Source organism: Pholcus phalangioides, unplaced genomic scaffold, assembly GCF_987345545.1.
Source record: "Pholcus phalangioides strain wild (caught in Gottingen) unplaced genomic scaffold, Ppha-v1.0 ptg000017l_1, whole genome shotgun sequence".
NCBI lineage: Eukaryota > Metazoa > Arthropoda > Arachnida > Araneae > Pholcidae > Pholcus > Pholcus phalangioides.
The window spans coordinates 64,100,204-64,121,632 of NW_028301610.1; the positions used below are offsets into that span (position 1 = coordinate 64,100,204).

General features: G+C 37.9%; 2 protein-coding genes across 2 annotated transcripts in view; one reads left to right on the forward strand and one right to left on the reverse strand.

Annotated features, from left to right (window-relative positions):
- Positions 1-5,524, forward strand: part of LOC149074632 (kinesin-like protein KIF28) — a 51,283-nt gene extending 45,759 nt beyond the window's left edge. The window contains exons 22-24 of the mRNA XM_089246374.1: positions 1,960-2,040; positions 2,250-2,394; positions 3,716-5,524. Coding sequence (XP_089102500.1) covers positions 1,960-2,040; positions 2,250-2,394; positions 3,716-3,948 — 459 coding nt within the window. The 3' untranslated portion in view covers positions 3,949-5,524. The remainder of the gene's footprint in view (positions 1-1,959; positions 2,041-2,249; positions 2,395-3,715) is intronic.
- A 5,144-nt stretch (positions 5,525-10,668) lies between these two features.
- Positions 10,669-21,429, reverse strand: part of LOC149074633 (uncharacterized) — a 111,355-nt gene continuing 100,594 nt past the window's right edge. Inside the window, exons 47-49 of the mRNA XM_089247024.1 lie at positions 21,292-21,363; positions 12,827-13,048; positions 10,669-11,164 (exon numbers count right to left, since the gene is read on the reverse strand). Coding sequence (XP_089103150.1) covers positions 11,015-11,164; positions 12,827-13,048; positions 21,292-21,363 — 444 coding nt within the window. The 3' untranslated portion in view covers positions 10,669-11,014. The remainder of the gene's footprint in view (positions 11,165-12,826; positions 13,049-21,291; positions 21,364-21,429) is intronic.

Here is a 21,429-nt window from a genome sequence, read left to right on the forward strand (position 1 = left end):
TCCCCTGAATATTCTGAGGGAAAATGGACTACTTGCTGAAGTCACGAGCGCAACGTGAGGAAGCCTTCTATCTCTAGAAGGTGCTGCTTGGAATCCTAAAGATAGAAAGCCTCCGTGCGTTGCTTGTGACGTCAGTAAGTAGTCCATTTTCTCTCAGAATATTCAGGGGAAAAATTCCCTGCTCTCATCGTTGTGCGGAAAAGAAATGGTCGGGCTCAGAATTGGCGATTTCTATGCCCTACATCCAAACACTATGTGGTATTTATGAGCCAATCAAGAAGAAATGAAATAATATGCTGTGTTTCAAAATTTGGCAAGCTTGCTAGGTGGTTTGAATGACGTTTATGGCAATCAGTGTGGAGGCCTTCCATCTCTAGGAGGTGCTGTTGGAACTCGCCACTAAATCCACATATTGTTATGGAAATGGTGAGACCTTATAGGATTTTTTCTGCCCTTTCCAAATATGTGATTGTTTGCAAACACCCTTCTAGGTACAATTGGTTAATTTTACCAAAAACTGGCGGCTACCAAAAACATTCTACCGGCTTTCGAAAGAGCCTATAGTAAACCATATCGGTGTTCTAATTCAGGAGAAATACCATTCGTTTGCAATACATCACTGAAATCAGCTTTTGCCGAAGTAGATATTCAACAAAAATTCGGAATTTTCGGATACAGATTTTGGTGACAATTTGATTTTGCAGAAAAATTCCTATAAGTTGCACCATGTAGGAGGTATGAACACTACCTCTGTATCAGGATATCTGGATTTAATGGCAAGCTGCAAGCGCTGAGATAATGGCGAAGTGGGAAATCGGTTGTCGCCAAAATCTACTAAAATGTCTTATTCGACAAGAGCAGATTTCAGTGATGTATTGCAAACAAAAGGCTGAATTTTTCCTTGAACCGATATGGTTTGTTGTAGGACCTTTCTAAAGCTGGTGAAATAAGCAAGTATTTGTAGTAAATTTGATCGATTGTAGCTATAAAATGGTGTGTGCGGTAATTACAGATTTTGCCCACAATTCAATTTTGCATTTTGCCAATCTTTCAGCACTTGTAGCTCACCATAAATACAGATATTATCCTGATTAACCCCCTTCACTTACAAGCTATTGGTAAGAAATTCAGGTGATCCCTACTTTAAAATACGGCGATAAATATGATAACTTTATCTTAACCTAAACGTACGTTTGAAAAAGGAAAAGAAGGAAAAATAAGTAGCAGAAAAGAATGGGCATAACAAATGAAAGGAAAACAATATAATAGATAAGTTGATAAGATAGTAGGTACAAAGTATATTTCTCTTTTCATCCTCACCCTGCCTGTTCTCTTTCGCTCTTATACGTATGTAATAAAAGGATACATCACACGTGAAAAATATCACTTAAATGAGTATAGAAATAAAAAGAACGTCTTTTTTCATGGGGTTACAACAAAGCTTCGCGATGATGCGGAGATAGGAAAGAAAACAGAACTTGTTTGAATTTATCCCACTGACGTTTGGACGCAATATTACGTCTTTGATCGTAAAGTGGTTATAATGGTGCCACCTGTCACAATATAAGATTTTCACGCTCTTTCTGAACATGTGCTTAGTTTGCGAGTAGGTTTTTCAGAAACTTCACAAGTTTGGTTTTTTTCAGACTTGAAGCATTTTTCTTTCGTAGTCGATTATCCACCATAACTCGAAAATGGTTCGAAAAATAGTGTGTTCTAAAAGTGTTTTATGTTCCGCTCTGGCTCGTCTATCAACCCCTTTAGTTTGGCAGATAGGTCATGTTCACAATGTATAATAATAATAACAATATGATGCTCAAGATATCAATTTCATGACAACAGTTTCATAAACATAAAACTGTCGTCACAATTTATCGTGAATTTTAATTTCTGATAAAATATCTAATAGTTTTCATTTACTCAATTATTCGTACTTTTTTTTACTAATTTAATTTTCAGAACGTTGATCCAAATAAACAAAGCATGATTGTAGAGCTTTTACTCATGAAGAAGCAACTTCAACGGCAACAACAGAGGATAGTGAGTATATTTTACGTGAATACCGAGTTTTTACAAGTAATGGACTTGCAAAAGGATTAAGAAAAGCTTGAATAGCCTCTAAATATTTTGGGATGGATAAGTGATAACCGTAAGGAAGTTACACAATCCTAATACGGTTAAGCTCAATATGTTCATTTCATGTTGGGTGGATACAGATATCATAGAGCCAAATATTTTTTATATTCTAGGAAAACGTCAGCCAACTGATAGAAGCAGCTGAAAGACGTAGAGCTCAATCAGTGCCCCTTCCTTTGCTGAAAGACTTACTGATGACACCATCTGCAGAAGTGGCAGCGAGAATGTTGGGAGCATTTTTTCCTAATGTACATAGAAGTAAGAAATGTCTATATATTCATGTAGTGGAAGTTTTATTACTAAAACTAAAGTGCATAAATTTGGGGGCTGAAAGTGCTCGATCGGGTTCAAGTCTTCGAAATTAGAGCACCAGGAAAAAACACTTGGATTTTTCTGTCATTTTATTTGACCATTGCCTAAAACTTTTGGACATGTGGCATATCACATCACCATCCTGTGATATCATATATATTGCAGGGAAGACTATAATTATTTACGAGTGCACATGATCTGCAAGACCTAATCATAACCGTATAGATCGAAAACGTTCTTTCGTCTAAAGCAGTTCCCAACCTTTTTTGTCCCATCTCCCCCTTCGTCAGAAAGTTTTTTCTCCCATCGGCCCCAATCTAGCCCATAGGATCCTATGTTATACCCGTAACTTGTATCGTCCACGTTGGGAATCACTGGTCTAAAGCATGGTATTATAACTATGCAGCATGACACGGTAGACAATCTCCTGGAATATTTTGTCTCTTCGTGGACGAAGATGAGGGAAGCAAATGTTATCGGTAACATTGGTATAAGTAAGCCAAAAACTTATAAAATTTCATGTATTTCGTAGCAATTTTTCTGTACGTGCGCCTTATGTGAAGCGTCGTTCGATTTTTCTTGGCACGTTCTACAGGTGTGAAGTAAATAAAAAGTAATAGCATTGGAAAAATGGTGCAAAGAATTGCGGAAATTTCGTTTCTTTTTCAAAAACAAAATCTTTGTTGTCTAGCGAATGATTAAAAAAAACATCGAAAAATGCATCAGGATGGAAGGACCTGTGACGGATTCCAAAAAGTCGTAAATCCTTAATGCTGGACGTCAAATGCCTTTTGGTAGTGTTTTCAAAAACAACTACAAAAAGGCGCGTATTTAACAAAACACGCGTCGTGGCTCTTTGGGGCCAACCATTGCCAAAAGCGTCGCGGCGAGCTACAGACATTGATGATTGCCTATTCAGTGCTTCGAAGTGGTTCTTTACTAGACCATTCTAGGAAGCCGTGGATAAACATTGTCATGACAAGGGGGGGCATAGGTGGCAAACTGAAGAACCACTGTCTTATGGGGGGGGGGGGATCGCGTGTGAAAGGCTGAAAATAGGTGTCGAATTACAACGAATCCAAATATCATTTGGATATTAAATTGCAATCGATGATTAAAGCCATTCAATATTGTTATAATGAAATTATTCACAGCTGATTGAAACAACTTTATTTTCGTCAACTCTTTCCATCAACATGGTATATTCACGTTAAAAACTAATGGCTGTGTCTTCCTTGAATTTTTATTTGTCACTTCTTTTCTTAAGGATCATCACCCCCACCGACCCCCGTGAGTGAAAGTGAAGACGAAGGTGATGAAGATGAAGAAGAAGAAGATGAAGACGAAAGTGATGAAGAAGAAGAAAAGAAAGTGAGTAAAAATGGAAAAGGTGGTGGAACCTCACACAGGCCATCTCGAAGAAGAGATAGTGAAGAAGACTCAGATGAGTATGACGAAGACAATCGTGGGGCTGGTTCTTCAACATGCTTACTTCTGTGATGACTTCAAGGCTGACGAGAACTAAGCTCAAAAGTGATCACGTTGTTCTGGGAATTTCAATATCTGTGATATTAATGACATTTTGTAATACAAGTGTTTATTTCTGTTTTCCATGGAAAGCCATGACCACACTCGTGTCAACGCTGGCCCGGTAAGTTTCATGGGCAACTAGTATGGCCGCTCCAACATTGGCAATGACCGTTGAATGTTGGAGTCTGGAAGGTATTGGAAGGCTGGTCGAGTATTTTCCAACTGCCAACCCAAGCCAAAGATGTCGCCTTCCTTCCCGATGTTCGAGTCCGTCTGGCCGCACACTGGTCGAAGAACGCCAGCAGTCACAACACGAAGAGCGTTCTAGAAAAGTCGGTTTTGTTCTTGGCAATTCCCCTATTCAATGTTATATTCACCAACGAATGTTGGGCTAAACTTAGCCAGTGTATAGCCAGACTATGCCGTTGCTGCTTCTTTGCATCAGGGAAAGGCAAATATTGGAAGGAAATATTTGACCATTGGGCCAGTCTTTTACGAGTGCGGTCCTAGCTCAGAGATAACACAGGTCTGCGATAAAAAAAACTTTTTTAAAAAGAATTAGTGTTTCTCATAGTTCTTTGGATGCTAATTACTGGAAAAATAATTAAAAAATTCAATCACGTCCAGTTTTTGACATAAAATTATATTTTCACTTAGTAATGCATAGGCAGCATAAAACTACATTGAAACTTTGCATTATAAAAAATATAGTAAATCATTGCCAAAAACATTCCAGTGGATTTTATGGTGATTTTTGGGCACTGATTTCGAATCTGGCATTGGTTTTGTCATAATAGACTTTTTGAGATAAAGTCAAAATCTAATTTCAATGATAATACATAAGCACATAATACAAATCAAATTGAAAATTCGCATTATAAACAAATATAGTAAATCATTGGCAAACATAATTCAGTTATTTTAGAGTGATATTGGAGCGCCGATTCCGAATCTGGCATTGGTTTTGCCCAGTGAGCTCTTTTTTTGGGATAAAGGGAAAATCAAATTTCAATGTTAATACATAAGTAGCATACAAATCACATTGAAACTGCGCTACGAATAAATATAGTAAATCATTGCCAAAGATATTTAATTGATTTTAGGGTCTATCATTAATGACAGAGCAAGAATTTAAATCTGAAGTGTGTATTTATATATGAGGTGATATAAAATAAAAATAAAATCCCAAAATATATGTATATTTGGATTTGGGTTATTTCCTCAACATATGAAGTTGTGATAGAAAAAAATGGGGTTTTCTGGAACCAACAGTAAAAACAATATATAAAAATCAGTTATCAAAACTAAAAAAGCTATAAAAAAGTGGTTTTTTTTTGTAGACCTGTGTCATCTGCTTTCATATGATTATAATTTTGATGAACGTTGACCCATCATTGAATGAATGTGCATAAATGAGCAGAAAACAAATGATTTTACACGAGATTCATCACTGTAATCATCTTCGGAGTTACTATTTTCGTAATATTGTCCACTGACGCGATCATTGCTCATTGTAACGCCTCAACATACATCGACCATTTTTACAGTTCGATCCAAATTGTCATGAAATTGTTGAATTATATTGATGTAAATGCTTTTATAAAAAATACAATAATTGAAAATGTTTGTTTTTTCATAATCAGCAAGATAAATATTTCTTTCAACTTTTTTTTCAGCTTAAGTTCTAATATTGAAAGAAACCTTACTGTTCGTTTTACGAACCCATTTCAGATATTCCATGTGTGTGGTTTATTCCATACTTTTCGGTTTTAAACATATTGAGTCTCCATATGTACTCATCTGTTTCAAAAAAATGAGAATATCCTATAAACTTTCAATCATGGTTTGAAAAATTCTCCAGTTAGAAAGTCCAATTTTACAGTATGCCCAAAATTTATATGTTTTTGCATGTAACAACAAAATTTGTTATTTGTTGTTTTTTCTGAAGATTACAGCCATGGAAGATAATGGCCCATGGTGTAAATTTTTCATAAAACAGTTCGAGATCCCATCTTCAACATATTGTAGTCGTTTTCGCTCGATTGTTTCAAAGAAAACATTCGAATAAAACGCTTTATCATAAGCGGGTCGATATATTATCATACGAATGAGTACAAAGTACAAATACAAATACAACGCCCCAACAGACAAAATGCCCAACGAGGTGGCTGATAAAAAGATGGCCATAAAAATATGGTTGTCATATATTTCAAAAATACAGCAACCCAATTAAAAATGCAATCAACACAAATTATAAACAATATATACATATGATAAAATATTATACAACGCCCATAAAGAATACTTATGGTTGTCTTATTCTAAGAATGGATAGCTTCTCGATTTACCCCAACATGTTTATCGTATTTCTTTTTAAACGTGTCAATTGTGTTACAATTTACTACCTCCGGGGGTAAGCTATTCCATTTATTAACAACCCTATTAGAGAAGAATTCCCTGCGACACCATAGCCTTGCATTGTCCCTCACCAATCGATACTGGTGTCCCCTTGTAAAAGCAGTCGATTGGCGGTGTACTAAAAGTTCATGGTCCATCCTATCCATCCCATTGAAAATTTTAAACACTTCAATCATATCTCCTCGACACCTGCGTTCATCCAATGTAAACATATTCAAAAAATGAAGTCTCTCTTCATAACTCAAGCCCTGTGTGCCAATAAGGACACGCGTAGCTCTTCTCTACAACCCTTCAACCAAGTCTATGCCCCTCTGTAGGTATGGTCTCCAAAACCTTACAGCATACTCCAGTCCAGGACGAACTAAGCCTCGAAAAAGCGGAAGAATGACTTTAGGAGAACGCGAAGAGACCTTTTTGAAAACGAGACCAAGCATTCTATTCGCTTTTTTGACCACGGCTGAACAATGAGAATTCCCAAATCGGTGACCCTAGTTGCATCCGGGATAGTGACACTATTCAACTCGTAAGATTGTGTTGTTCGAACCAAAATGAGCGACCATGCACTTATCAGCGCTAAACGTCATGCTCCATTCAATTGCCCATGCTGCAATCTTGTTTAAGTTGGTCTGGAGCAACTCCCTATCACTTTCATTCCCGAATACCCCGATTAGCTTCACATCATCTGCGAATTTGCTAGTAATCCCATCGATACCCTGATCGAGTTTGTCGATAAAAAGTGAAAAAAGTATGGGGCCAAGGACACTTCCCTGAGAAACTCCATTTGTGACGTCTGTCCAACCAGAGAATTCCCCGTTCGCCATAACTCGTTGCGACCTATCTCTTAACCACGATTCTATCCAATTCAGCAAGTTGCCCCCTATTCAATCTCGTGTAAAAAGTGGTCATTAAAGTATTACGTCAGCATTGATTGAGGGGGAGGGGGGTTTCTGATTTGCTGGCTTTTGATGACAAGGCAGTGGAGGGGGTTTGAATGAAGCTTACGTCATCAAAACCACTCTTTATAAAAATATGAAATATTTTTAATGGCAAACTGTTATAACACCTTACTCGGGGTGCACCAAAAACCAGAAAAACCTTTCCCCTGGTTTTTGGGCACATGAACTAACATTCTCCCTATTGATAAGTCTTCTATAGCAATGGTTCTCAACCTCCGGAAGCCCGCGGACCGGTTTCATTTACTTTTGTAAGTAGAAAGCCCGGCCAAACATACGACAAATGGAAAATGAATTGGGGGGGGGGGGGAAGGAAACGGCCAATCACTCGACTCGCGGCAGGTATGAATGATATCAGGAAGTGGGGGTTAAGAAACAGTGCTCCTACGTTAGTAATCTCTAAATGTTCCGCAGATCCTTCAAGTACTTCAAAACTGTGCCACATGTCACTTAAGGCATCTAAATGTGCCACGGACCGCCTAAGTGTTCTGTACCGCGGGTCACTCAAGTGGTCAGTAAATGTGCCACGGGACTACTTGAGTCATCTGAATATGTGCCACGGGTCACTTAAGCGATCTGCAAATGTACCGATTAGTTCATTTTTACAAAGTGTTTGAGGTGGCCGGCCACATCAGATAACCTCGATGGTCACATTTAGACCGCGGGCCATGGGTTTAGCATATATATGTCTTCGAGGGTGGGTGGCAATGAATTTCTTGAAAAGAAATTTGAGTTCCTAGCCTTCAAATAATATTGAAATTAAAAACTAACGGAAATTGATTATAGTAACATATAAAGGTATTTTCTTCGAAATTTAAATTTCTTTTAAACATATTTTTTTCATCAAAAAAGTTTTTTTTGATCGTCTGGGGGAGAGAGCCCCTTATGTCCCCTCCGCGTACGTCCCTGATCCTTATATGCGTTAGGAGGTGAGGGGGCAGATCTGACGAAATTTTGCTGACAAGTGGGGCGTCAGAGTTTTGCTGACTTTTGTTGAAAAGGGTAGGACGGGGGGTCAAAAATCTCTAGAAATCTGCTGACGTAATACTTGAACGGTCCCAAACTTGTTCTAATATGCACTGGGTACTCCATCCTTGGTTATTAAAAAAAGCCCTTTCCTTCAGTTCTTAATCAGTTTCTCTCAGTTGATAAGTTTCAAATTTCTTTTCCCGAGAGACTTTCTCAAAAGATGTATGAAACATATTGTACATTAAAAAAATTATCGTAATTCGTGAAAAATATTAAACAGTTCAATTGTTTAATATTTCTAACGAATTCACTATGGCTGAATATCAAAAACGCCTGATTTTAGCTCAAAATGAAAAAAAAAAGTTCCGTTTTAGAATAAATTTAAGAAAAAGTAGAACGATTGAACAGTTTGCAAGCGATCATGTGGTAAAGAAGAACAGAGATGTCCCACATACCGTACCACACCCATTTACCGTACGTCCCGTTCGACCAAACTGGTTGTATGGTCACCAAAACTGCAAACGGGACATCTTTCGGTTATAGTTACCATTTGGTTATTTGACATCAGAAACCCAATGTGATCGCATTAAGCGGCGTGTACTGTACTACAAAAAAAATGTATTCACGTATTTCAATTATTTTATGGCTTTTTTGAATTCGAAGAAGCCCGGATGCTTCCGTACCCACCACCGACACAAGTTTGACCAAAAATGACGGTAAAAAAACCTGTAAGTTATCTATATTTTTTCATTGTTAAACATACAGAAAGTCCCGTATGCCCCCCCCCCTTCTCTAATTCGGTCTTTCATCTCATTAACCGTTCGTCGTACAGATATGATTCCATCTTAAAAAATGCTGAAAACGTATGTGTTAAAAAGTAACCCCGTTTCAGTTTTGAGAGCGAAGACACAGTGTGTCACAAAATAAGAAAATCTAAATTTTATATGGATACGTATTTTAATATATTTTTAATTTTATTATAATTATAAATCACATGATTTAAATTATTTTAATTATTTCTGACTTTAGAAAAGGATGACTTTGTGATCCTAATCCACAACCAGTCCCCCGTTATAAACCGTGTATGTGAACCTGCTGCACTCTGCCGTTGCTGGATTTGTGACTCGCTTGCAATGTGTTATCCACTGTGTTGGTGGTCATGTGGAACACATACTGCTGTAATAAACGATTTGGAGGCATATTGTTCGTTATTTGCGTATCTTTTCTTTGACTTGTGTACGTCAGCGCCACCTATCGGATGTTTCTTAAGTTTCTTGTTCCGTGACCTTTGCGATGCTAACCCTGCAAACCGTTTTTTATTTCGGTTATTTTTCCGGTTTTTATTTTCTACGGACTTTTTGTCCACTCTGTATATGTATATACGGGGTGATTATAAAAAAACTATCCCGACATATGGGCCCCTAACTATCATACCATTCACAGAAACTGAATGAAATTTTGGCATAAGGTATTTTGATGTATGCGCTCAAGAATGATATGGAAAACAACAGTGTCACTCTAACAGTTACGGTTACAGTGAGAAAATTTCGAAAATATCAAGTGGCAACACCAAGTTTTTTGTATTGGAATGCGATCTCCATACTGAAAAACACTAAATAGCGTTGGAATGGCACCTGTAGCACGAAAATCCCCGGAGCTAGGCAAGGAAAAAGGACTTTGCCGTGCACCAGAGCACTAATGTTCGTTTCATTCGTCACACGGTTTCTTCGGCTGAGATCCCAGCCTGATTAGTCCTCCACAAGGTCATGTGGAAAACACAATAAAATGCTTTATTTTATGCTGCTTCTCTGTCCTTATTGGTTGTCCTCACTTTTAGCCTATCTACAGCCGGTGATTTTCATGCTACAGTTGCCGTTCGAACGCTAATTAGGGTTTTTCACAATGGAGATCACATTCCAATACAAAAAACTTGGTGTTGTCATTTGATATTTTCGAAATTTTCTCACTGTAACCGTAACTGTTAGAGTGACACTGTTGTTTTCCATATCATTCTTTAGCGCATACATCAAAATACCTTATGCCAAAATTTCATTCAGTTTCTGTGAATGGTATGATAGTTAGGGGCCCATATGTCGGGATAGTTTTTTTATAATCACCCTGTATATTGGAAAGTGATTGAAATTTTTTTTAAAAATGGGTCAAAGTAACCAGTGTTTATGGTATTTGCAAAATGGTATAGTATGTCCTTATTAAAAAATAGTAAGTCCTTACTAAAAATTCGTGAGTTCCATACAAATTTTTTCGTCAGGTAAACATTATTTGACGCTCAAATATTCTATATGTTTGCTGTATATTTGCAAGTAATTTTTTTTTCCAATAATTGAAACACTTCACACAAAAATCTTTAATTTATAAAATGGCAGTGCAAAGATGATGAAATAATTAAACATGAGAGTCACAAACATATTTTCAAGTAACACTGAAAGAATCAACCGGGCTGTTGCTATACACACACATGATGTTTATCATACTCAATTTTTTTCAATTATTGAGTGGTCAGCAAATGTCAATATGCATTTGTTTATTTCACTATCATAAGACTGTGCCAATCTCTTGAATAGTAATGTATATATACTACACTGTGATTTTCAGTCAGTTGAGAGTAGTATATTTTCATTCCTCAGGGACTTTTGGAACATTTCTCTTTGAGAAGTCGAGTAATTTGTCCTCGCAAATCAAGGATAAAAGCAAACTGGTCCAATTTCTAGACCGAATTCTTGACCTTTCACACCAACGTCTTTAGGAGCAATATCGACAACAGGCAATCGTTGAGGCTTGTCGGTCAGTACCCTCAATATACTGCTTGACCATTTATCTTGGCGATCCTGAGTGTAAGAAAACATATTGCGCGACTTGAGAACACAAAATAGAGATATAATAAAGATATTAGCTTACAAAAAGATCTATATATATATAATTTGTATAGGTATAATAACAGTTATATACAGGGTACTAAGGACACACCCCTAAGCTCACATTTTACTGGCGAACAGTTGATTCTAGAGGCATACTTGGTATTAGAAAAGTATCCGAATAACGTGTAGACCTTAGACACGTCATCCATATTGCTAAGAGTTGTATAGTTATGAAAATAAAAAAAATCAACTTTTCTCGTACATCCTGTGCTAAAAGACCGAATTATAAAGTTGTTGCACTTTATGTTTTCTGAGGCCAAGAAAAAAAATCTACGTTTCTGAGTGAAATATTCGCTGAGATATTTGAATTCAAATATTGGACATAAATTGGGGAAAAAATGGTATAACCTAATAGAAAACGTTAGTTTATGTTTTCGTTCTCCTTTTCCTTATTTATGCTGTCCTTCCTCAATTTTTATCCGGTCTTGAATTCAAATATCTCAGTGAATATTGCACTCACAAACGTGAAATTTTTTTATGTTTGCCTCAAAAGAGACACGGAAACAACTTTCCAATTGTGTTTTTCAGGACAGGGTGTCCATATAAAAAGTTACTTTTCGTATGTTAATAATTATATATCCCCTTGCAATGACTCACGTATCTAAGGTCTACAGGTTATTTAGAGACGTGTGTCTCTAGAATCAACAGTTCGCCAGTAAAATGTTGCCTACGTACTTTCCTTACTACCCTGTATAGTTTATTACCTACAAAAAAATTAAATTGAAGAAAATAAAGTGAATATTTCTACGTTAAATTCTCTACTATAGAAATTAAGATATGCATGAGAAGTAAAATGCGTTGTAAATATAATACACACACAAAGGCTACTGCAGGCCAATTGCTCAACGAGGTGGCTGAAAAAATATGGATGTCAAATGAAACTAAAATACAGCAACCCAATATAACGTGATCCCCACGTATTCCCAAGAGATAGCATGACCCGTCCGGGGAATTTGTTAGTGCACATTCATGCTCGGCCGGGATTCGAACCCAAACCTGCACAGTTAGAGACTATCTTCCTAACCACTCGACTGCCAGGCGGCAAAAGCGATATATCTCGAAAATAATTAGTAATATACAGGGTGATTCCAATTCCGTGGGGCAAACATTAAGATGCAATACAAGACATCCCAAACAACCATCCCCGCGGTCACAGAATGCGCAGTCGAACCGCAACAGCTAACACGGTAGACGGTGCCCTTAGAGAGTGCACAACAGCACTTCACCAAAAAAAAACATCATATTCTCCGACGCACCCACAGCGATATCCTCCATCAGCCACTCCATCTACCGGTAGGGTCGGCTCAAGCTCGTTGGGAAAAATATGTTGTTATCTGTTTACCTTCCCCGCTTCAGACCTGGGACCTGACGGCAACCGTCACGGTTGTAGACGAGCATCTCACCATTACGCCACTCGATTGCAACCCCGCCTCCCCCCATGGCTCAACCTGGATAACCACAAGCCCACCATAAGACTGCTCAGCGAAATGAAATTTTCTGATGACATTGAGTGATTTTTCTAATTTTTTGAGAGATAACATCACACACACACACACACAGAAAATTGCTTACTTTACATCCATCAAGTACGGTATCGTATGAAAAGCGACGATTTCCTTCTGGTGAAAGAACTAAATCGTTGTATGCCATTAGATGTACAGCTCTTTTGTAAAAGTTGTGTTTTGCATCAAAGAAAGCGATCGAATTGCGACATAAGTAAGTGATATTCTGCTCGGCTCTGTGACTCAACATCTGTAGGTAGCTCAGCTGGGTTTGATCAATCTTATAAGTGAACTGTAAAGAAAATTTTAAATATTTCTAAACGGATTGAAAATATTCACTTCACACACAAAACCATAAAAATGAAATGAAATTTCATTTGAAAACCTTATTTCAAAATAAAAATTAACATTACAAATGATGTTGATTAGAGATAAAAAATAAATTAGCTCTTTTCAAATAATAATTAAAAACCACCAAATTCAGTGAATAAATGATTAACCCGTTATTTACCATTGTCCCTTTTTTATGGACGATTGTTTTCATTTCTATTTCAGCAGTGGAACTTTATTTTCTTGTTGTACTTAAATTTTGAACTGACTGCTACAAAAGTTACAAACTAAATAAAAAAATTTTAATAAATAGATTAATTGATTAATTAATAATTATTTTTGATTCAATAAAACTTTTTCCCCCAAACATATTTTTTCATATTTCATTCATGTTATCACAAAATGTTTTTTTTAATTAAATACCAGATTGTTTTGGCATATAATTAATTAAAGAAAATTTTAAAAAATTCAAAATTTAGTTACACAAACACATGGTATAACACATCAACACGCACAGTCACACAATACACACATAAAACAAAATACAAATATACATTTTTCACCCACGTGATTGCCCAATGGATTATAACAATCCGTCCAGGGCAAAATAAAATTTATAAATTATTTATATTGTTCTCAACACATTCATAAAGCGAGAAAAAATTTAAAATAATAAAATTTTAAGTATAATATTTATTCGATTTCGTTTATTTTGCTGATTAGTAGTTCTTTAAATTTAAGTAAAGATTTTCCCGATTTTATTTCCTCATTCAATCCATTATATTCCCTAAGTGCTCTATGTATACAGGGTGTTCTGTTAATGGACCGACAAACTCAGAGGGTTGTTAGTAGGCATCAAGAGGACCGAAAATTTCAATGGAACATGGTGTCGCAAACCACGTTGAAAGGATGAAAATCGCGAAAAATGCATGCAGGTTTCGACGTCACACTGGAACGACAAAAAGTACAATAATAACTACAAATTATTTGATTAGTTATTACAATAGTTGTTGGAAGTGGCGGCCGTTGACGTCATTGCAAAGTCTACAATGACGTAAAAACGATTTCCGGACAAGCTCGAAGATACCAGGTATGCTTTTGATGTCTACCACAGCGACGACAGTCCGCGCTATGACATAACATAATTTATTTGTCCCCAGTCAATTACGACAATACTATACAAATTAGAGTTTACAATGAAATTACATATTTTGCAATATTTGAAAGAAAATGCAAAGAGAAAGAAAGTGAATGAACACGGTAGAACAGTTAATTCATAATGCGATGAAGAAAGCTGGTACAGGGAAGAGAACAGTAGGTAAAAGCTACTGTTCTCTTCCCATATGAGATCCTCCGGTGTGTCCACAAGCGTCGCATAAACGAGGTGACCCCATAGGAGGAGTGCGTACATTGCGCGGTCTCCCTGAATCACGCCGTGATGGATGGAAGGTCCCAGTCTCCTGTAGTAGTCGATCGATAGTGGCGAAGGTAGTATGGTGCGGAAAACGCCTCATCGGATATTGCTGTTGGTGCATCCTCTGTGCTAAGCACCCATTGCCATCTGCTCGACCGTAAATCAGATGCATATCAACGTGTATTCCTCAGCCGTCACGATACTCATTGATACAAACAACTAACTGCTACACGTGCTCACTACCACAATAGCGCTAATTTACGTCGTCCACAGCGCTTGATTCTACCCCAGCGCATGCGTTTCGCGACGCTGCTTACGTCAGATATGGTGAGCGAACCCACGAACGTATTCAGCGGTCAACTGACATCCACCTTTCGTCTCCTCTGGACTCAGAGCCTGCATGCGACTTTCACCCTCCCAACGTGGTTTGCGACACCATGTTCCATTGTGTAGTGTCTACGTTGTCTAGTTTTTTTTTTTCTCTCTCTCTCTCTGCTTAATTTCAAACCATCCGGGGTTTCTCTGAATAAAAAATAAAATATACAAATTTAGCTTTGATATTTTTATTTTACCTTCTATGTAATATGTAAGGTTCAGGAGAAAAGAGGTTGGAAAAAGGCCGAGGAGAAACAGGAGTCGCGAGAGAGGGAAACGAGAACGATTAGAGACATTCGAAAAGAGAGTGAGTGTAAAAGTTTGTACCGAAGAGACAGGACGGTTTCGTTGAGGTGTTGGATAATAAATTAAATAAAGTGTTGTTTTCTTCCTTTTGGGAGTCTAGAATCCAGTTATTTCGCCCTGGAATCGTAGTGGAGGTACAGCCGAGGACCTACGACCGATAAGAAGAAGAGGGGAACTTTACTGGCGCAGTCGACAGGATGAGGTCGTAGCTTCAACGACTCAAGATTGCGAGCTGAATTCGAAGAAGAGTGTCCTAGCGACGGTGGAACCACCCGGTTCGTATAGAAGGATAGTAGCAGCGTCAAGCACCCACGCTGTTTTTTTTTTTTCGTGAAGCCAACCGGCTAAATCTTCAATCGCCAACAACGGCGTGCCCAGGAATCAGGACAGGGAAGGGCCATCTTTCTCTTATGCCGGTGGTAACCACCACCCCATGAACTCTTGGATGAACAACCGTTATTTGCCATTCAAGGATGGTATGGCCGCCAAAGTAGTTGCTGCTGAACGATACAACGCTCGCCTACCGGATAGCGTCATGCGTTGGCCTGGCGGACCCGGAAGGGGGATATGCAAGGTAATGCCGACGCCCTGTCACGGTAGCCGTGAGAAACCGAATTACGCTCTTGAAGCATCATCATCATTTAAAAATGATGGATGTGCTTTTCGATGATGGGACGTGTAAGGTTCAGGAGAAAAGAGGTTGGAAAAAGGCCGAGGAGAAACAGGAGTCGCGAGAGAGGGAAACGAGAACGATTAGAGACATTCGAAAAGAGAGTGAGTGTAAAAGTTTGTACCGAAGAGACAGGACGGTTTCGTGGAGGTGTTGGATAATAAATTAAATAAAGTGTTGTTTTCTTCCTTTTGGGAGTCTAGAATCAAGTTATTTCGCCCTGGAATCGTAGTGGAGGTACAGCCGAGGACCTACGACCGATAAGAAGAAGAGGGGAACTTTACTTAATATATGATCATTTTACATTTACTAAATGATTTTATCTGTATTGTGCACATAAATACATACAGTCCATCTTAAAAGTTTAGACACAATAGACTTTTAACTGCGCCATGAATACCGTTTCAAATTTTGATTTCATTTTTTTTTTTGCTTGTGATCAGAATGCAAAAGCCTGGAAGAGTAAGTAAACTTTGCCTAATAATACTCCGAAAAAATCACCAATGAAAAAGACAAATAAAAGGAACATTGCGAAAACTCCTTATGTGTCTCGACACGGTATGGGTGTCGTCTTCATAGGATAAACTATAAAGCTGACCGGATTGACACTTGGATTGATTATCAAATCTTAACTTCGGTTGCTCAGCGGAAAAAAATATATATGTCTGTCCAAACGTCGTTACCAAAATGAAGCTGAGCGTCTGCGTGTAAGTTTTCTATGACGTCTTGATTGGCTGCTTGGGAAACGGAGCTATTTGATTGGTCTATTCGAATTTTCTTACAGTTCCTGCTCCTAATGAGCTTTGGTCATGGCGCTGCGATCGGGGGTGTTGATTTATATTGTCGTTTACTAATTTATTTTTGAAAAATCGAATATATGCATGGAGGAAAGAATAACAGGAGGTGACATCAGGAACGAAAATTGAAGCCGTTGTGGCAACCCTTATGGACTGACAAGTAAGCCCAAACAAACCGCTCTTTTCCCTATACTTAACATGTGTTTTGTCGGATCGAATTCTCTTAAAATATTAATAACTAAATAAATTTAAGCACCATGGCTGTTTAACGCGTGTTCAGGTAATCTACATGATCCAATAAAGGGGAAAGATAAAACTTTATCCTTGTATAAGGGGTTTTTATATTTTTAATTTATTTTTGAAAGGGGAAGATCATTTTTCACTCTCAACTCGTCATACGTTTTTAGTTCAGTGCCTTCAATTTATTTTAAAAATTCGATGTATCTCATTAATGTCTATGGAAATATGATTAATTAAAATAACATGAAGCTCTAATAAAATGAAATTTTCATGATTTTTTCTTTTAACTGTTTATTTTGTCTTTTTGTTTCGTTCATCATTATCATAGATCCGGGACATTTCGAAAGTGTTTGAAGCCCGTGGGCGGTCGTATTAAGCTTTACATGAGAAATTTTGATTTCTGAATCAATCCTATCCAATGTCAGAAGGTGCTCGAGCACCTTCTGACAGGGCCGTAGCTAGGATTTTTGCCATCCGGGGCAAACAGCATTTTGCCGCCCCCATGCCTCAAAGTACTGGAAGTGTTCGAGCGTTCTCCGCCACTGTGTATTTATGGTTTTGCTGCCTGTAGGCTGTACAAATTTCGCCACCCTCTTCTTCCGTTCCACTCTCATATTCTTGAATACGTATGATTGAAATATATGCCCCCCATCCGAACATTCCGCTATGTAGATGTAGTATTGAGAAAAAATATATTAAGAATAAAAAACTTTTTTTACGAGCCGCGATAAGTCATCTTTCTGGCCTATAGTATTTAGGAAAATAATCACTTGGTCTGGTTTTTTTTCCTCTTCATTTTGTACCTATTACTTTACTTTTAAAGTGGTATGTGTACGAAAATTTGAAAAAAAAAGCAGTTTCGAATTGAACTTGAAATCTAAAATTGACTGTGCTCGAGTTTTTGTTGTTCTACCTGGACTGGAAGTATTTCTACAATATTAATAATTGTAGTTAAATATATAAACAGCTGAATACTGAATATATAAACAGCTGAAAGGCATTATATATGCTAATGTTTTGCATATATAATGTTTTTCGCAAAAAAAAAAGTCAGATTTTTTCAAACACCACTTGTTCAAGCTTGTATAAACATTGTCTCTCTCTCTCAGCACTGAGGTATTACATGCTTTGGCATAATTTTTTTAAAATTAAAATGCCGAGAAGGAATTTTGGGGCACAAGATATGGGTAAATTTTGGTTATTTTTGCAAAAGGTTCCATTTACAAATACAAATACAAATACAACGCCACAACAGGCAAATTGCCCAACGAGGTGGCTGACTTAAGATCATCATGGATCCCCGAGCCCCTACCTACTGCTGCTAGACCACACATGCATCCCCCCCCCCCGCGGAACCCCCCAACGAATCGGTGCATGCGGGAATGTGCGTGTAGTGCAACCTGACGTAAAGTTTGTTTCTGTGTAATGCTTGTTATGTGTAGTGCTGTCATCTGCCCCCAGTTTTACTAACTATGAGTGAAGTGTTATGGTTGAATGATTTATCGTTGTAGGACTGTTGCTCTCTGTGGCGAGACTTTTTAACGGGGAGATCGGCTCGCATTTGCGCCTTGAAGTTGGGAACCACAGAAAACCAACTTCAGCCGACCACCACTGTGGGGTTCGAACCCGGATCCTCGCAGCACGAGTCCGGCACTATAACCACTCGACCACCACAGCGGCACCATGTTGTTGAAGTTAATATTCGAAAACAAATAACAACTAAAATTGTAAAAGCTCTCGTTCAATTGTATAAATATATCCACAGAATTTGTGGGAAAAAAATGGAATAGTAAATGTGAACAGTAAATTTTTAAATGATTTTTAAAAACGAGGATGTTTCTCATAGGAAAGCATGGGAAGCCACGGTTTGTTTGGGCTTACTTGGTCCCTTTAATAGAGCGATCACTGGCTTCATCTGGCAACCCAGATTCGCCATGCTTTCTCAACGGACGCGCTGGTCGCGTCACCTCCTGTTATTCTTTCCTCCATGGAATGTATGTGCCTTCGTAGAAGTTTAAATTAGTCGTGGACTTTTTATGGAAAACTTCTGCTTCCTGAAATTTGAATCTATGACCCTTTTGCCAGCAGTGAGCGGCGATGGTCGATTTTTCACTTTCTTGATTTTTAACACAACGAGCGTGCTCATTTAATTCAGTTTCTACGGGTCTCCTTGTCTATCCTATGTAACCAAGAGAGCAATCACCTCATGGAATGTAATAGATGCCCGTGTTTATTCTGTGGCATAGCATCTTTAGGGGGACTAAAATGTTTAGTAGGCACATCTATGGTTTATAGGTTGAACAACCATTAAACGACCAAGGCCCGTCCCACGAGAGTTTGCTAGGGGACGCTGGGTAAGATAATTAAAGTTAAAGATAATAAAAGTCTTTGTCGGGATCCGCAGTCGTCTCGGGCCTCGGGGAAGCAATAATTTTTATGGCTTTCAATACAAAGGCAGCGGAACGAGCGTCTTCCTTTGTGAATGACCGAACAAGTACGGATTACTTCACGCCGGCTGGGGTTTTTGCGGTTTATGCCCAACAAAGACTTTTATTAACTTTAATTATCTCACCCAGCGTCCCCTAACAAACTCTCGTGGGATCCCTGATTTGGATAGTAGGGTAAAACTGCACTTTCTTTAAGTGGCCTCTCTGATATTTTCAAAAGTAGTTCCTCTAGTAGGTTTTTCATGAATTTTCTACTCCTTTCGTCAATGATTTTGATGTTGAACTCCCTGTCTTTAGCAATAGCTCTGATTTTTTCTAGTTCACGGTAAAATCCTTTTATTTGCCTTTTTCGTTGGTGATTTTTTGGAGTGTAAAAACCTACTTTAAATTGCGGTCGTTGTCGAGGAAAATAAACTTTCTCTCTCAAAAGTTCTTAGAATAATTTCCAACTATATGCAAATTTCGAAGATTGCGTCTATATGGCTATCAGAGACGTGATATTATAAAACTGGAAAAAGCTATTGGATTGGTTTTCATTTAAAAAAGAATTGCCGATGTCATCGCATATTTCGTACGATGCAACTCGTCGAATACTTCATTTAAAAACAAAAAGAGAGACTGTAAAATGCATTGCAATTGCTTTGAGCAGGTCGAAATGAAGTGTCTGACGTGTACTGACCTAACTCGTGTCCAAAAAGTTAAAACCTGGTTGTGGTAGGCAACGCAGTACAAGTTTACGCGAAAACAAAATCGTTGGAAAATTGGCTTCAACGCAAAAAATGACCTTGAATGAAATTATGAAACATCCTGGAGTAATCCTGAAAGATTTAGGAGGACCAAACCTGGCATTTCACCATTATAACGTGTCTATTCAAAGATCTGCTGCCACAAAAAAAGCTCTTTAATCACGAAAATGTATCGGTTTTAAACTGGCCAACGATAAGTCATGACTTGAATCCTGTTAGGAATGTATGGGGCATACTTATAAATGTGTTGCAAATAAAATGCAGTATTCGACTGTTGATGACTTGAAGAGCTCTATCGAGGAAGCAAGGTACAGTTTTGATGTTGAAACCCTATAGAGTTTATTTAGATCCATGGAGGATAGTGTGCTTGAAGTTGTTAGAAGGAAATGGTCTATTAGCTGATAAAAGCCTGTAATTTTTGAAAATCTGAATTTTCTCTAAATTTTTGAGACAGCCATATTTTTAGTATTTTCAAATACAAATACAAATACAACGCCACAACAGGCAAATTGCCCAACGAGGTGGCTGACTTAAGAACATCATAGAACCCCGAGCCATTTTTTGGAGGCCCTACCTACTACTACTACACCACACATGCACCCCGCCCACACCCCCCCTTTCGGAACCCCCCCAACGAATCGGTACATGCGGGAATGTGCGTGTACGCGTAGTGAAACCTGACGTGAAGTTTTTTGTTGTTTCTCTGTAATGCTTGTTATGTGTAGTGCTGCCATCTGCCACTAGTTTTTCTAACTATGAGTGAAGTGTTATGATTGAATGATTTATCGTTGTAGGACTGTTGCTCTCTGTGGCGAGACTTTTTAACGGGGAGATCGGCTCGCATTTGCGCCTTGAAGTTGGGAACCACAGAAAACCAACTTCAGCCGACCACTTTCGATACTTTAAATATCCTAAATGTTCTTTCGTAGAATTTTTTTTTTCTATAAATACAGAAATTCTTCAGGTATTATCCATTAAAAAAATTTACTCGCCGTATTTTTCTTGTTATTTCAACAAAAGTGCATTATTTAAACTTTTGAGACGGATTGTAAATTTTGTTTTATTATGATCTAGGAAGAAGCAAGTCTTCAAGAGCTGCATTGTGTGCGTTTTATTTTCGTTATATCCTCTCTCTTTTGTATATTTTTGTATTCTATGTGACTGGGATGTGTTTTTGTAATAAAAATAAATATATAAATAGGGATCTTACTGTAAAACCATCCTCCATTTCACTAAACCATTGTCTTTGTCCTCTGCCTCTTACATGAGGACCTTTAGAGACCTGGAAAGATAAAAAAAAAATTAATACATTTTCTGTGTGTGCAACAAACTGACTGATTCATTTTCA